General features: G+C 40.9%; 2 protein-coding genes across 2 annotated transcripts in view; one reads left to right on the top strand and one right to left on the bottom strand.

Annotated features, from left to right (window-relative positions):
- LOC311628739 (GTPase IMAP family member 7-like) overlaps window positions 1-17143 on the bottom strand; it is a 322213-nt gene that overhangs the window by 143943 nt on the left and 161127 nt on the right. The gene's annotated exons all lie outside the window — the stretch shown is intronic.
- LOC311628740 (GTPase IMAP family member 1-like) lies at window positions 11028-16819 on the top strand. Its single transcript, XM_084896254.1, is given in 5 exon segments — window positions 11028-11079; window positions 11751-11788; window positions 14594-14642; window positions 15598-15807; window positions 15810-16819. Coding segments are annotated over 4 exon segments (816 nt in total). The 5' UTR covers window positions 11028-11079; window positions 11751-11773; the 3' UTR covers window positions 16352-16819.

The raw sequence follows: 17143 nt of genomic DNA, 5'->3' as shown, positions 1-17143 counted from the left end.
TTCAAATCATCAATTATAAATATCATTAAAGTACTGAAGGAAATAACACTTAAAAAAAAGAAAGCTATTATGACAATACTTCATCAAATAGATGTCAATAAAGATAGTTATTTTTTAAAAACAAAATAGAAATTCTGAAGTTGAACAGTAGAACTGAAATGAACATTTTATCTTAGGGGCTCAATGATAGACTTAAAGAGCAGGACCAAAGTGGAATTAAAACTAAAACACAGAAAAACCATCTGAATAATCAGTTGACTAGCTGGAGAGAAACCTGATAACCAGAGGCATCCAGTGAAGTCCACAGAGAGACTGGTAGAAAGTGGTGAAGCATGGAAGGCCAGGCTGTACTCCCATAGATAGCAGCGGAAGGTCAGGAAGGATATCTCCACTGTGGAGGGTGGAGGGGGTGTCACATTGAGAACTCTGGGGTCAAAATGCCAAGCTGCCCCCCTTCCCCAGTCCAGAGCACCAAAACTGAGAAAGATGGCAACATGACGTCTTTCTGTGAAAAACAGTGGGGTAACTGTCTGACACAATGTGATGGCTGGAAATGCAGGCATCCTTTTAAAAGGCCAATGCACAAAATTTTGTGTGCAGCCACTCATATTGGGTTTTGAGAAAGAGAGAGAGGGCAGAATGGACTAGAAATCTGTGAGGAAAATCCAGATTTGGGAGTCTCAGAGATTGTTATTTAGAAGGCAGCCACCCTGTCTTCCTATGCTTCCATTCCCTCTACTGCAGAGGACATCTTTCTCAAGAAGATATTTACCATCCAGGCAGCTTTTGCATCAGGAGGAAACAATATCCCAGCTAGTTGGAAAACCTCTCACCCCACCCTGTGGAGTCTACAACCTGCTGTGGTCAATAGCCTAAGGCAAATTAAGAGTCTGAGAATAACAATCAGATTGCAGGCAGAGGCAGATCTCTGGAGGCTTTGAAACTTTGCCTGACCTTCTTCTGAATCTGTGGTTATGAAAAGCAGATCTTGGTGCACATCTGTTCCAAGGGCACTCAGCCCCTGCAGTGGGAGCCACTTGCTGTGGATTGCTGATAGCTCCTAACAGGGTACTCTGGACCAGTCATAATCACCTTATGAAATTGTCCTGCACCATAGACTGGGAGTCATAGTGTTGTGGGGTAGAACCCTGGATTCAGAATAAGACCACCAGAGGCTGATGATTGATTAAAAATCTGGCAAAGATTTATTGAAATATCTGGCCAGGACAGCCGCGAGAGCACCACACGCAGGTGGTCTCCACACAATTGCACCATTTCAGGGGTAGGCAGTTCCTTTTAAAGGTTCAAACTATAGGAATTTTCCTTTGTTCTAAATTCTAAATCTTAAAGACTACATTCTAAAGACTGGGGTCAGCCATCAGGGTCGTTGCTAGTCACATCCTGCTGGACATTGGAATGTAGCCCTATCTTGTGATAGCTGATAACACAGAAGCAGAGCTCAGAGGTTATCTACAGTTTCTATCTCTGAAGCTTACTGAGTTAGTGGGAATTAATTTCCTGTGGTCCTGGTCCCAGGCAAGGGAAAATTGCCTTAGCCTCCAAGTCTCCACCTGAAAGCTAAGGTAAATAGCTTTTTCCCCCTGCGTTTAATCAGGTGCTAGAGGCAAACTAGAAGGGTTAAAATTCAAACAGCAGTTTTTATCAAAGTATGGTTGCCACTATATTTCAATAGCAGATTTACCTAATACACAGTCACAAACAGGTGGCCAAAATGGGGAGACAAAAAAATACAAGCCCCAAATGAACAAACAAGGAAATTCTCCAGAAGAAGAGCTAAATGTAATGGAGATGGAAAAGTTATCCATCCTATTTATCCTAAATACACCATATGTGAGGCCATAAAATAAGCCTCAATAAGTTTAACATCTTATGTTCACTGGGTAAAATGAAGTAAAATTAGCAATCAGTAACTAAAAATACACTGATAAGTCAAGAATATATCAAAAGGAAAATTATCAACACTTTAAGATGAATAGAAATGAAAAACAGCATAGCAAAAAAGATACAGAGTTCAAAATCATGATTATAAGGATGCTCAACAGATTGAGAAAAGTTATAGAAATTATGATAAATGACCACTCAGAAATGAAGAATGGCATGGCACTAATAAAGAGCACATTGGAAGGTATAAACCAGCAGATTAGAGGAAGTAGGAGATCAAATCATTGATTTACAAGACAGTAGAAAACATCACTCTATTAGAGAACGAAAAAGGAAAATGATTTAAAAACAGGACAGCTTGAGGGAGCTTTAGGTAACCATGAAACAACAATATTCACATCATAGGCATGCCAGAAAGTGAAGAAACTGTGCAAGGGATAGAGAAACTGTTTGAAGTAAAAATGGCAGAAAACTTCACTAACCTGGAGAAGGAAAAAGTCACACAGGTTCAAGAGTCACAGAGCGTCCCAAGCAAGAAGTATTCAAAGAATCCCACACCCATACACATCATAATTAAAATGCCAAAAGTTAAAGACAAAGAGAGAATCTTAAGGGCAGTAAGAGAAAAATAATGTGTTACGTACAAAGGAGCTTTCATAGGATGTCAGCTGATTTCTCATTAGAAACTCCACAAGCCAGAAGGGAATGATATGAAGTATTCAAGGTAATTAAAAGCAAGGATCTGAAACCAAGACTACTATATTGAGTAAGGCTATCATTCAAAATAGATAGTGAAATAAAGAGCTTCCCAGGCAAATAAAATAATTATAGGCTAAAGGAGTCTATTACCCCAAACCAGCATTGCAAGAAATGCTAAAAGAACTGCTGTACTAAGAAGAAGAAATAGCCCAATCATGTGTCTCAGAGGTTGAACATCAACTAGGAACCAGGAGGTCATGGTTCAATTCCTGGTCAGAGCACATGCCTGAGTTGTGGTCTTGATCCCCAGTAGGAAGCCAGAGATGATTCTCTCTTATCATTGATGTTTCTATCTCTTCCTCCCCAATCTTTTCTGAAATCAATAAAAATATATTTGCTAGACAAAGAAGAAAAAATATATATAGAGAGAGAAACATAGGCATAAGAATTAAAATGGCAATCAATAAGTTCCTATCAATAATAACCTTAAATGTAAATGGATTACTGCTCCAATGGAAAACCTAGGGTAGCTGAATTGATAAGAAAGCATGACACAAATATATGCTGTCTACAAAAGAACAAAAGACTCACACAGGATGAGAATGAAGGGATGAAAATTTTTTTCCATGAAAATGGAAAAGAAAAGAAAAAGCTGAGGTAGTAATATTCATATCTGGCAAAATAGACTTCAAAATGAAGGCCATTACAAGATACAATTCAATAATAATTTTGTGTGTTTCAACATCTCGTGCATAAAGCAACTAATCAGGTCAACAAAGATGAGATGTGATGCCAATAGGTCTAACACTAAAACACTCCACCCAACATCAAATACACATTTTCTGTAAATCCACAAGGAACATTATCCTAAATAGACCATATGTGAGGCCATAAAATAAGCCTCAGTAAGTTTAACATCATATGTTCACCAGGCAAAATGAAGTAAAATTAGCAGTCAGTAACAAAAATACACTGATAAGTCAAAGAATATATCAAAAGGAAAATTATCAACACTGTAAGATGAATATAAATGAAAAACAGCATAGCAAAAGTTATGGGTGCAGCTAAAAAAACACAGAAAAAATTTAATCTGGAAATATATGTAGCCTTATTAAACAAAGAAGAAAGATCTCAAACCAATAACCTAAAATTTCAAATTAAGGCAGCAAATGAAACTTAAAAGCAATCACAAGAAGAATATAATAAATAGTACAGTGGAAATTAATGAACTAGAGAATATAAAAATAATACAGAAAACCAAAATAAGTAAGTAAATAAATAAATAAATAAATAAAGCTTGGTGCTTAGAAAATATATCAACAAATTGACAAATATTTAGCAAGTTTGACCAAAAATATATAGAGAATCACTAAAATCAGGAATGAATTGAGGGGACATTATTACTGAGTTTATGGGGGAAAAACAATTATATGAAAATACTATAAACAATCTAAATTTTCCCAAATTAGATAGCAATAAATAAAATGGAAAGATTCATAAACTACCAAAATTGACTCAAGAAAAAAGAGAACATCTAAATAGACCTATAATGCATAAGGAGATAAAATTACTAATAAAAATATATTACCTACAAAGTAACACTCAGGCCCATATGGCTTCACTGGTGAATTCTATCAAACATTTAAGAAGAAGAATATCAATTCTTCACACACTCTTCCAAAAAATAGAAGAGGAAGAATACTTTCCAACTTATAATATGATACCAGTATTGTCCTGATACTAAACCAGAAAAAGAAAACTACATGTCAATATATCCTATGAATCTGGATGCAAAATTCTCAACAAAATCCTAGCAAAAGAATCCAGCAATATATTAAAAGGAGTTTATATCACGACCAAGTGGAACTTATCTCAGGAATAAATTGGTTTAACATTCAGAAATCAGTGTAATAAACCATATCACTAGATTAAATAAGAAAAATACCTGATAATCTCACTGGATTTAAAAAATACACTTGACAAAGTTGGATACCTATTCATAATAATTTTTTAAAATGTTCTGTGAACTAAGAAGAGGAAGAAACTTCTAAACTTGCTAAAAGGAATTTATGAAAATTCCACAGCTAGTGTCATACTTAATGATGACAGACAAAGCTTTCTTGCTAAGATCAGAAATAAGATATCTGTTCTTGTCACTTCATTTCAACTTTGTAAAGGAAGTTCTAACTAGGGTAATAAGACAAGACTGTTCAAAAATGATACTGGGTCAACATCCATAAATCAGTACATGTGATACACCACATTAGCAATATAAAAGACAAACAAAGAAAAAGCATTTGACAAATGCTTTCATAATAAAAATTCTTAACAACCTGGATAAAATGGAATGTTACCTTAACATAATTAAGTTCATATCTGACAAGCCCATAACTAACATCAAAATAAAGGACATATATGACAAACCTACAGCAAAGATCATACTTATAGGAAAGAAAAAATGTAAAGATGACCACTCTTATCCAATGTAGTACTGATAGTCCTAGCCAGAGCAATTAGACATAAAAAACAAATAAAAGGCATCCAAATCAGAAAAGAAAAAGTACAATTGTCTTTATTTGCAAATAACATTATTTATAGAAAATCTTAAAGACTCTGCCACCCCCTCCAGAAAAAAAAGAACCTGAGAAATGAAAAGTAAATACAGTAAATTTGAAGAACATAAAATGAACATGAAAATATTTAAAAATTAGTTGCTTTTCTTCTACTAATAGTGATTTATCAGAAAAAGAAATTAAGAAAATAATCCTTTTTATAATCTACTAGAGGCCCAGTGCTCAAAATTCATGCAAGGGTCAGGGGGAGTGGGATTTGTCACTCAGCCCAGCCTGCACACTCTCCAATCTGGGATCCCTCTCATAATCTGGGACAGCTGGCTCCCAACTACTCGCCTGCCTGCCTGCTTGCTTGATAGCCCCTAACCGCCTGTCACCATGATCACCCCCTAACCAATCCTCTGCCAGCCTGATTGCCCCCATCTGCCCTCCTCTACAGGCTTGATCATCCCCAACTGCCCTCCTCTACAGGCCTGGTCACCCACAACTGCCCTCCCCTGCTGGCCTGATTGCCAACAACTGCCCTCCTCTGCCAGCCATCTTGTGACCATATGGGGGCAGCCATCTTGTGCAAGAGTGTAGGGGTCAGTTTCCTATTACCTCTTTTTAAAAATATATATATTTTATTGATTCTTTACAGAGAGGAAAGGAGAGGGATAGAGAGCTAGACATATCGATGAGAGAGAAACATCGATCAGCTGCCTCCTGCACACTCCCCACTGGGGATGTGCCCTCAAACAAGGTACATGCCCTTGACCGGAGTCAAACCTAGGACCCTTTAGATAAAGTGACAGGCTGTCACTCTATCCACTGAGCCAAACTGGTTTCGGCCATATTACCTCTTTATTATATAGGATACATATAAAAGTCTAAGTGACAAAATGACTGAATGACCATATGAGCAATTGCTATGATGCACACTAACTACCTGGTGGCTCCCGAGAGGACAGACACTCAACACAGAAGCTGCCCCCTGGTGGTCAGTGCACTCCCACAGTGAGAGTGCTGCTCAGCTAACCAACCCGTCCAGGTGGCCCACCAGTCCTGAGCAGCCACTCAGTAGTCCTGCAGATTCAATCTCCGGAGAACGGGCCAGGCACTGCCAGCATGATCCCAACAGCACTGCCAGCATCCTGGAAGTCGGCCTTGGCACCATATCTGCGTCCCTCCCTAGACACTCCGCAAGGAAGAAACAATATAAAAGCAACTGCCTGGTGGCTCCTGACAACTGGTGCAAACATCAGCAGGATGGAACTGGATCCCAGGCTGGCAAGGGCATCCCACCACCTTCCTGGAGGGCTGATGACATCATGACTCCCCTCCCACTCCCTTCCTGTCAGGTGCCAAATGTCGGGAACACAGCTGGCGAACATCACTGCAGCAGCATTAGCCTCTCAGGATCAAGACTGACTGGGTGTGAGCCTGTGGCAGGTGCAACAGGGCCAGAATGAGCAGGAGTGGCAAGCAGGAATGGCAGGTGGCATTGGACTGCCAGTTTCAGCCCAATCCCCAAAGGCCACACCAAGGGACCTCATCAGTGCAGAAATTCATGCATCAGGCCTCCAGTAACATTAGAAAGCATAAAATATGTAGGAGTAAATTTTATCAAAGAGTTGAAAGACTTATATATTGAAAACTATAAAATAATGATGAAAGAACTTGAAGAAGAAACAAATAAATGGGAAGATATTTTGTTCTTATGGATTGGGAGAATTAATATTTTTTAAATTTTCATACTACAATAAGTGATCTACAGATTCAACACAATTCCTACCAAAATTACAATGGCACCCTAGCTTCTTAGCCCAATGGTTAGAGTGTCAGCCTATGGGCTGAAAGGTTGCAGGTTCCATTCCAGTCAAGGTCACTTATCTCAATTTCAGTTTCTTTTCCTCTCCTCAGTTGGGGGGTGTTCAGGAGGCAACAAATTTATACGTCTCTTTCACATTGATGTTTCTCTCTGTGTGTCTCTTCCCTTCCCTTCCACTCTCTCTAAAAATGAATGGGGGGAAATATCCTCTGTTGAGGATTGAAAAAAAAAAAAAATTCCAATGGAATTTTTTCACAGAAATTGAAAAAAAAAATCCTAAAATTTCTATAGAAACACAAAACTTCCTGAATAACTTGCCGGGACTGGTTTGGCTCAGTGGATAGAGTGTTGGCCTGCAGACTGAAAGGTCCCGGGTTCGATTCCGGTCAAGGGCATGTGCCTTGGTTGCAGGCACATCCCCAGTGGGTGGTGTGTAGGAGGCGGCTGGTCGGTGTTTCTCTCTCATTGACGTTTCTAACTCTCTGTCCCTCTCAATTACTCTATGTGTAAAATCAGTAAAATATATTAATAAAACAAAAAACAAAAAAACTTCCTGAATAACTTAAGAAAGAATAGCAATAATGGAAACATCACACATTCTAATTTCAAACTATATTACAAATCTGTACTAATCAAAACAGTGTGGCACTGCCATAAGAATAGACACACATATCAATAGAAGAAAAAAACAAAACAGATACCGCAGAAATAAGTGGTCAATTAATTTATAACAAACTTAAAATAGCCATGTGTAAAATAATGACATTGGACTCCAATCTGACACCATACACAAAAATCAACTCCAAATGAATTAAGTCTTGAACATATGGCCCCAAACCATAAAATTACTAGAAGAAACCATAAAGGGGGTAAGCTTTTTTACTTTGGTCTTGGTTGTGATTGTTTGAATTTGACACCAAAAGCAAAAGTAAATAAGTGGGACTATTTATAACAAGGACACTTACTACACAAGCCACTCTACCAATGGCCCTTTGCAAAGAAAAACTTAGTTGGTTTTCTGAGAACTCTAGCAAATTCACACATGTTTTTATCACTTGACATTGACTTATAACTTAACAGAGAAATTTACAAATTGTTCTCTTACACTGCTACACTATAGATGAAAAATAACACATAGTAGAAGGTATAAGGGCTTATGCTAATAAAATAACTGGTCATCATAGTCAATATCACACATACAGACCAGGAAGAGATATAATCTTAACTCAGAACCCAAATTAGGTATACCAAATAAAACAAATAAGAATAAAAGGAAAGAAACCAGTAGACCCATACAAAGTTTTTCTTTGTCAAGGGCCATTGGTAGAGTGGATTGTGTAGTAGGTGTCCTTGTTATAAGTAGTCCCACTTATTTACTTTTGCTTTTGGTGTCAAATTGAAACAATCACTGCCAAGACCGATGTAAAATTTGGTAAGGAAAAAGGACTCTAGCTAAGCTATGATGAAAACCTCAAAATATTAGGTGTCTACGTTACCCATAGGTCTCATGAAAATAAAAACTACACTAAAGGAAAAGTTACAGGGTTACTTCTCTCAAATTAAATCTGCTTTTTATAAATTCCCACAGGAACCTCACCCTGGGACCTGTTCCTATGAACCCATCGGGATCTGAAGCTGCTCTTTTTTGGGGGGGAGGGGTTAATCCTCAATGGAAGATATTTTTTATTGATTTTTATGGAGAGTGGAAGAGAGAGGGAAAAACAGAGAGAAACATGAATGTGAGAGAAAGACATGGATTGGTTGCCTCCTGCACATGCCCTGACCAGGGCTGGGCCAGGGAGGAGCTTGAAACCAAGGTATGAGCCCTTGACCAGAATCTAACCCAGGATTCTTTGATCAACATATACTGACACTCTATCCACTGAGCCAGTGGTCAGCAAATTCATTAGTCAACAGAGCCAGATATCAACAGTACTATGATCAAAATTTCTTTTGAGAGCCAAATTTTTAAAACTTAAACTATATAAATAGGTATATTGTTATTAACTTAATTAGGGTACTCTTAAGCTGGCCTAATAGCCACACTCAAGGGGCCAAAGAGTCGCATGTGGCTCCCAAGCTACAGTTTGCCGACCACTGCACTAAGCCAAATCAGCCAGGGCCTCAAGCTCTTCTTCATGAAACAAAAACCTGTTACAGATAAGTAATATAATGTCTGGGCACTAATACAATTGTCCAGAAACATCTTGTCAAATTTGTAACTTCTAGGAAACAGCAACTCCATGTCAAGATAATGTTGCTTCAAGAATTCCAGCCCTTCCCTACTTTAGAAAAATCGACAAATGGCCAGTCTCAAATGCCATTCCCATGTCTTCTTGAGATCAGACAGAAGAGGCTTCCATACCCTAATGAGGCAGGGTCAACATCCCTTAACAGCATGAAGTAGTTAAGGAAGATGATCTTCCTCCCTCATCAACCCAGAAAGATTCTAGGTATGGAAGTCTCGAGGGGGGCGGGGGGGGGGATGTTATAGGATTCCAGGGCAGGAGGAATAGGAAACTGATACAGGAAAGTAAAAACAAGAAAAAAACAGTGTGGGCAACTTATATCCACCTTCTAACTAACAAACCATTATCTTCCCCACCCAAGGACACAGAAAATGGTTAAAAAACCTCCCCAGTGAGAGAATGTAAAAAGGGACTGGGAAAAAGGAAAGGGTGAAAGGGCCATTTTACTCCCTAAGCAAAGAAGCCTGCAGTCTCAAAGGCTTGGCAAGATAAAGTTGACAGGTGCTTCTCCTGAATTTTGGGAAGGCCACCACAACAAAAAGTTTTAAAGGACCTTGACAATTAATCTGTACCAAAATATTCAGCAGAGGAATTTTGAGACCTATACACAGAAGGGTATCATTAATGTATTAGACCTCCACCTAACTTGCTCTCCAAATTATTTGAGAGCACTTCTGTGCTTCATAAACCAGATGTATAGGTTTGTTTGTTTTCCTTCTTTAATAAAGGTGCATACTTTAATAAATTGGCTTTTCACAATGTAGTTAAAATCTCTCATATAAATTACTGACTCGGGGGCTATCCGGTAACACCTCTCTGATGTCAGTGAGAGGTGCCTATAACATTCTCAGGACAGAGAGAAATAGTTATTATGGGACATGGTGGTGCAAGTGTTAGCAAACATGATGACGGTGATAATTTTTGCAAATATAGAAATGAGTCAAATCAACACAATGTTACATGTCAATTATACCTCAGTAAAGCCGATAGTGAAAAATCAGTTGGAGTTCAGTGGGAGTTGAATTCTTCACTAGAGATAAGGAGCTTGCAAAAATCAGTGAAAATCAGACCCCAGCCCATCACCTTCACATTAAGTGTAACTCCTCACTAAATATAGGCAAAGTCAACTCCAGAGAGTATGGTCACATCCTTAATAATGACCTAACCAGGTCAGGCTCCCTAACAGCATAATCCTATCATAGCCTCAACCCTCCGTGTAGTGACTAGCTATTTTCCTCACCTTTTGCATGACCCTCTGGTGGGAGAGATCTACAGAGATGGACAGAGTAAGCCCTGAGGGCAGTTTTCATCCTCTCCCTATTCTCCCATTTTTAATAGTGGAAAGGCCTTCCTTTCCTTTGCGAACCAGGAGAATTTGCAGGTGATTCCTGGTACCAGGACCACCTTGGTGACACTATCCCAGGGAAGGAGGCTCTCACGAGGCCATATTATAGGAAACTCCCTAAAAGGCAAAAAGCAGTTAAGATTCATGATCAAGGCTAGAAATGAAAGCAGGCCTCACAAACCTAAAATGCTCTTCTCCTCTGAGGTTAAAGCCCCTGAGGCGACAAGTGCTGGTGTCACAAGGACCTCTGAGAACATCACTGCAGTTCAAAGCTGTGTTTCCCAGTGGAAACTGCCCATCCCACTGCCTCAGTGGTGAATGTTCCTGTCTCTTTAGTTGTCACCTGTGGGTCCCCTCCCTGGACTTCCTGCCTGAGTTCTAAGAGGCAGGACTTCTCCATGTGCTGGGAGGAACAGCCTGCTGCACTCACAACCAGAGGAGAGCAATAAGTCAGGGCCTTCTGTGCCAGCCTCAGAGCCTGTCACTGATTCTGCAGGAAAGGTGAGCACAAGCAGAGGAAAGAAGCCAGCAGCAAAGTTGGAGCTGTGAGGACCAGGAAGAATTCAGTGCCTGCAAGAAGCTAGCTGAGTGAGCACCTCCATTCTACTAGGTACCAGGAAGGGGAGTGGGATCTAGAAATAGTAACTCCACACTCCCAGGTGTGTGAGGATGCCTGAGTTTCACACACAGCAGCTTCAGGAGCAGTGGCAAGCATCTCCTGCAGCCTGGATGCCCACCTTCTTGCTCATGGATAGCCCTCTCCTAATGTACTTTCCGAACAAGGAAGAAAGGAGTCTGCTCACTCTCTTCCAGAGGTCAAACAGGCTTTAGAACACACCTCACCTGCATATCTGGCAAAGCAAAGAGATTTATTTCTTTTTATTTTATCTTTATTGTTAAAAGTATTACATATGTCCCCTTTACTCCCCCAATGACCTCTTCTAGTCCATCCCTCTCCTCCACCCCAGGCCTTCACCACACTATTATCTGTCCATACATACAAGTTGTTTGGTTGGTCTCCTCTCCCCCACCCAACCTCCCCCACCTTCCCTCTGAGGTCCAACAGTCTGTTCCATCTTTCTATGTCTCTGAAAATATTTTGTTCATTAGATTCCACATATGAGTGAGATCAAGTGATACTTATCTTTCTCTGACTGGCTTATTTCCCTTAGCATAATACTTTCCAGGTCCATCTATGCTGTTGCAACAGGTAAGAGTTCTTTCTCTCTTTCTTTCTTTCTTTTTTCTTTCTTTTTTTTTTTTTAACTGCGTAGTAATCCACTGTGTAAGGGTACCAGTTTTTTTTTTTTATCCGCTCATCTTCTGATAGGCAGTTGGGCTATTTCCATATCTTAGCTATTGTAAATCAAACTGCTATGAACAGAGGGGTGCATATATTCTTTCTAATTAGTGTTTCTGATTTCTTAAGGTATATTCCTAGAAGTAAGATTACTGGGTCAAATGGGAGTTCCATTTTTAATTTTTTGAGGAATCTCCATAGCATTTGCCACAGCGGATGTACCAATCTGCATTCTCACTAGCAGTGTACAAGGGTTCCCTTTTCTCCACATCCTTGCCAACACTTGTCATTTGTTGATGATAACCATTCTGACAGGTGTGAGGTGATAGCTCATTGTCATTTTGATTTGCCTCTCTTGGATGATTAGTGACTTTGAGCATTTTTTCTCTCCATCTCTTGGCCATCTGTGGGTAGATCTATCTATTTAGGTCTTTTGCCCATTTTTTAAATAGGATTCTTTGTCTTTCTTTTGTTAAATTGTATGAGATCCTTTTATATTTTGGAGATTAACTCCTTATCAAATGTATTATTGGCAAATCTGTTCCCCATGGGTCTCTTATCATTTTGTTGATGGCTTCTTTTTCTGTGCAGAAGCTTTTTATTTTGACATAGGCCCATTTATTTATTTTCTCCTTAATTTCCATTGTCCTAGGAGATATATTGGTAAACAGGTTGCTATGAAAGATGTCTGAGATTTTGTTGTCTATTGTTTCTCTTAAAGTTTTAATGGTTTCACCTCTTACATTTAAGTCTTTTATCCATTTTGAGCTTATTCTTGTGTAAGGTGTAAATTGATGGTCTAGTTTCATTTTTTGCATGTATCTGTCTAATTTTCCCAACACCATTTATTGAAGAGACTATCTTTATTATATGCTCTTGCCTCCTTTTTCAAATAATAACAGAGCATAGTGGCTTCGGTAAATTTCTGGAGTCTCTTTTCTGTTTCATTGGTCTATATGAAACAGAACAGAAACAGAACTGCCTGTTCTTGTGCCAAATCCAGGCTGTCGTGAGCACAGTGGCTTTGTAGTATAACTTTTTATCTGGTTTTGTGACTCCTCAAACTTTGTTCTTTCTCAAGATAGCTGTGCTATTCAGGGGTGTTTTTTGGTTCCATATAAATTCTGAGTGTTTGTTCTAGATCTGTAAAACATGTCATTGGTATTTTAATAGGGATTACGTTGAAGTTATAAATTGCTTTGAGTACTATGGACATTTTAATTATATTGATTCTACCAGTCCATGATCATGGTATATTCTTCCACTTATTTATACCTTCCTCTCTTTTTTCAATGTCCTGTAGTTTTCTGAGTACAGGTCTTTTTCCACCTTAGTTAAATTCATTCCAAAATATGTTAATTTTTTCCTTGTAAGAGTAAAAAGGATTTTTATTTTTAATTTTTTTTTGAGTTTCTTATTAGGGTATAAAAATGGCATTGACTTCTGCATTAATTTTATATGCTCACTAAGTTGCCAAATTCATTTATTAAATCTAGTAGTATGTTGACGGAATCTTTAGGGTTTTCTATGTACAATATCATGTCATCTGCAAATAATGACAGTTTGATTTTCTCCTTTCCAATTTGGATGCCTTTTACTTGTTCTTCTTGTCCAATCACTATACCTAAGACTAGCTCCTATTTAAGATATGGATGCCCACTTTTGCTATTCTTGTTCAACATAGTACTTGAAGTCTTAGCTATAGTCAAACTGTCATTATTTGCAGATGACAAATCATTTCAATTTCAATTTTGAATGCCAGATGGACAAGGTGAAGAGGTGGAAATATAAATGGGAGGAGAAGCACAGATAAGACTCAGAAAAAAGTATCAGGAGGCTGAATAGTCATAAGCCTGAGAGCACAATGCAGCTGGGAAAGGCCGATTTCTGCTCTGGGGGGCATATGATTGAGGGGTTTCATTGTTCTGAGGCTGGAGAGGCAGACTGAGGACAGATTGCACAGGGACTTGGTGAGCACAGAATGTTCTATTGTATTAAATGCTGACTGATTGGGTGAAGCCACTTTACTTGGAGAAGCCTAGGCTAAGAGGGCAGGATGTCAGGAACTGGGTGGGGGGGATGTCACAATCTCTCCAGGACCCTGAACATATTTAGACACATTGAGACAGGACAATGTGTTGACTTCCCAGAGCAGAATCAGGGGCTGCAGATCACCTGGGATATAAGTATTTTTCTCCAATTTCCAAAACAAAATTCCAATTCTCTTCTCTTCTCCCAAGCCAACCACCTTAAGTGTTTCCCTTGTCTCTGCCAAATTTTCCAGTTTTCATGGTTTTCCAAAGTCTCCCCTGGATGCTGAATTTCCTAAAAAGACTTAGTATTTATAGCTTTGACCACTAACAGAGAATTAACTGGAAATTTTAATATCTAAAATTTTCTCACTGACATAGAGTGTTACAATCTCCCCTCTACCCTTTGCATTTGACATCCCTGAAAGGGCAAAACCAAGGTCACCAAACCCTCTCACAGTATCAGTCCAAACCCAGCCCAGGCCTCCCCCAAAGTTCTTCCCTCTATTCTGATATTCAGGGGAAATGGGAACCACAATTTTGTCATCATTGTGTCACTAAATATTTGGATTTTGCTAGACACAATATATGCTGTTATATCTATTTAAGGAATGAATGAATGAATGAATGAATGAATGAACGAATGAACGAACAAACAAACAAATTGTGTTTGGGACTTTTTCAGGTACACATGGGAGGACGAAAAATGGCAAGAGATGAAGAAAGTGCCCATGGTAAGAATACATGCACTGCATACTTTCCCCCTAGTGTGAGTTCAACTGATAGACAACCCCAAAATGAGAGCAACTGAACAGACAACCCCAAAAGGCTCTCTGAGATGTCTGAAGTGAAAAAGCAAGAGCTCTGAGATAGGCATTTTAGCTTGGTCTTTGCCCCTGTACATCTTGGAGATATGAACTTGACTAGACTACACCTCCATTCCCCAACTATGAAATGAGGTTAACAAACCTACTCTTATCTCCATGGAAAAGGATGTAGAAGGTATCAGATCATGCAATAGATGGAGTGTGTCTTACCAGGTAGAATGTTAGAGAACCAGGTTGGAAAGTTAAATAGGTGTTTCATTAGCAGGTAGCAGGTTTAAGAGGGAGGGGAAAAAAGAGGAGGGAGTGACAGAAGAAGGAAGGAGGTGTTCTCATCCAATCCTGTCAATGCTTCAGAAGAAACTCCATACTATTATTCCCATTTTTGAACAAAGATTTAACACTTAAAGTAACTTCCAAGGTGGCACAGGCAGTCGATGGCGGGACTGTGATTCAAACCCAGACTGTCTGGGACTCCAGATAGCCCTTCACTCCCAGGCTACTGCCCCTTCCTGACCATCTTCCCTGGGCTGGAATCTGGGAGAAGTATGGCAGAGGCCACTGAAGCCTCAAATAGGGACAGTTCTGCAGGGTGTGGACCACCAGGGGTAATGGAGGTGAGGTCATGTCTGGAATGATGAAGGGGATCCCCTAGAGAAAGGCCCCCCAGGTGTTGAGCATCTACAGGTGAACATGATGTGGCCAGAGTAACAGGGAAACTTGGTGAAGATGCTCCTGAGTTCAGTAAGGCTTTAGTTGGAAAAGCAGAGTTGAGGCCCTGTTCTTCTTCCAAGGGCACCAGGGTCCAGGCAACCAGGATATGTTGCTTTAAGGTGTGGAAGCTCACAGATCACATGTCCTCTAGATTCTGGAGACACCACACAGGCCCTGCAGAAGCTCGGGCTGAGGCTCATCCTGGTGGGGAAGACAGGGGCTGGGAAGAGCGCCACAGGGAACAGCATCCTGGGCCACAGGCGCTTCGTCTCCAGACTTGCAGCCACCTCGGTGACCAGAACCTGCGAGGTGGGGAGCCGCAGGTGGGATAGGTGGCATGTAGAAGTCATGGACACCCCGGACTTTTTAGCTCCCTGGTCTCTAAGACAGACGCAGGGTTCCAGGAGCGAGCCCGCTGCTACTTGCTGTCAGGTCCTGGGCCCCATGCGCTGCTCCTGGTGACTCAGCTGGGCCGCTTCACTGCACAGGACCAGCAGGCTGTGAGCGCGCTCAAGGACCTGTTTGGGGACAATGTGGTGAGGAGCACCATCTTGCTGTTCACGCGCAAGGAGGACCTGGGGGGAGGCTCGCTGCAGGAGTATGTGCGCGACACAGACAACTGTGCACTGCGGGCTCTGGTGGCCGAGTGCGGGGGCCGTGTGTGCACCTTCAACAACAAGGCGATAGGTGGGGAACTGGAGGCCCAGGTGCAGGAGCTGCTGCTGCTGGTAGAACGCCTGGTGCATGAACACGCGGGTGTCCCCTACTCCAACGACGTGTACCGCCTGGCGCAGGAGCTGGCCTTCTCCAGCCCCGAGGAGCAGCTGAGATTGGTGGCAGAGAAGCTGGCAAGCCGCGTGTTGGGGCGAGAAAAGCGAGGGCTGCTGGGCCGACTGTGTGGGTAGGTGATGGCTGGAAAGCTGTGCACAGCCACACTACTGGGCATCCTGTTCCTGCTTTGGCTATTGCTCTCCAGACACTGGTCCTAGGCCATGGACGAGGTCCGTCCTGAATGACAGAGTGTATTTAAGTAAGAATTGGAACCATTCTCTACTGGAGTCTGTGCCTCCGGGGCCCGCAGGTTTTCCTTGTGTCCCTCACTGGCATTAACTTACCAATCCAAAGACAAAAATCCTGCCCGCTCCCTTCTACCTCCCAAACCTGCCCATGGGACCTGGCCCTTCCTGAGCTCTTCTTACTGAAGCCCAACAAGTATTGCTCTTGCCTGTTTTCCACTGACCTCAGGCTGCTGTCCCAGATCCTGGTATCATCCCTGGTCGCCCCAGGAGACCAAGGAGCAGAGCTAACACAAAGCCTCCGTCTAGACCCACTTATTTCAATTGAATTGCCTGAATAAAGCTTTGGTTGTGTATTAACAGAAGTCAGTATTTGTAGTTGTTTGTTTATCTGCTTTATATGACCAGTGAACAGATACTGCTCTGTCATTCTTAACCTCTTCTGCAAAAACCACCCACTCAAATGCACACACATTGAGGTGACAAGAAGACAAAACACTGAACTGTCCATCTGTTCAGGAAGGCACACCTCCCCCTCCTTCTCCATTCAGACCCCTTCACAGCGTGAATGCAGAGTCTTCTACAAGTCCAAGAAAATATTAACCAGAGACTTGAGTCACTAGGAGCCACAGAGGCACTGTGGAAAGTGTACTTCCAAAGAGGAGTACACTTCTCACAAGC

This window comes from Pipistrellus hanaki (assembly GCF_964339955.1).
Source record: "Pipistrellus hanaki genome assembly, chromosome: 10".
Classification (NCBI taxonomy): domain Eukaryota; kingdom Metazoa; phylum Chordata; class Mammalia; order Chiroptera; family Vespertilionidae; genus Pipistrellus; species Pipistrellus hanaki.
The sequence above is the reverse complement of the archived record's forward strand: the minus strand, read 5'-3'. Positions and strand labels throughout refer to the sequence as shown.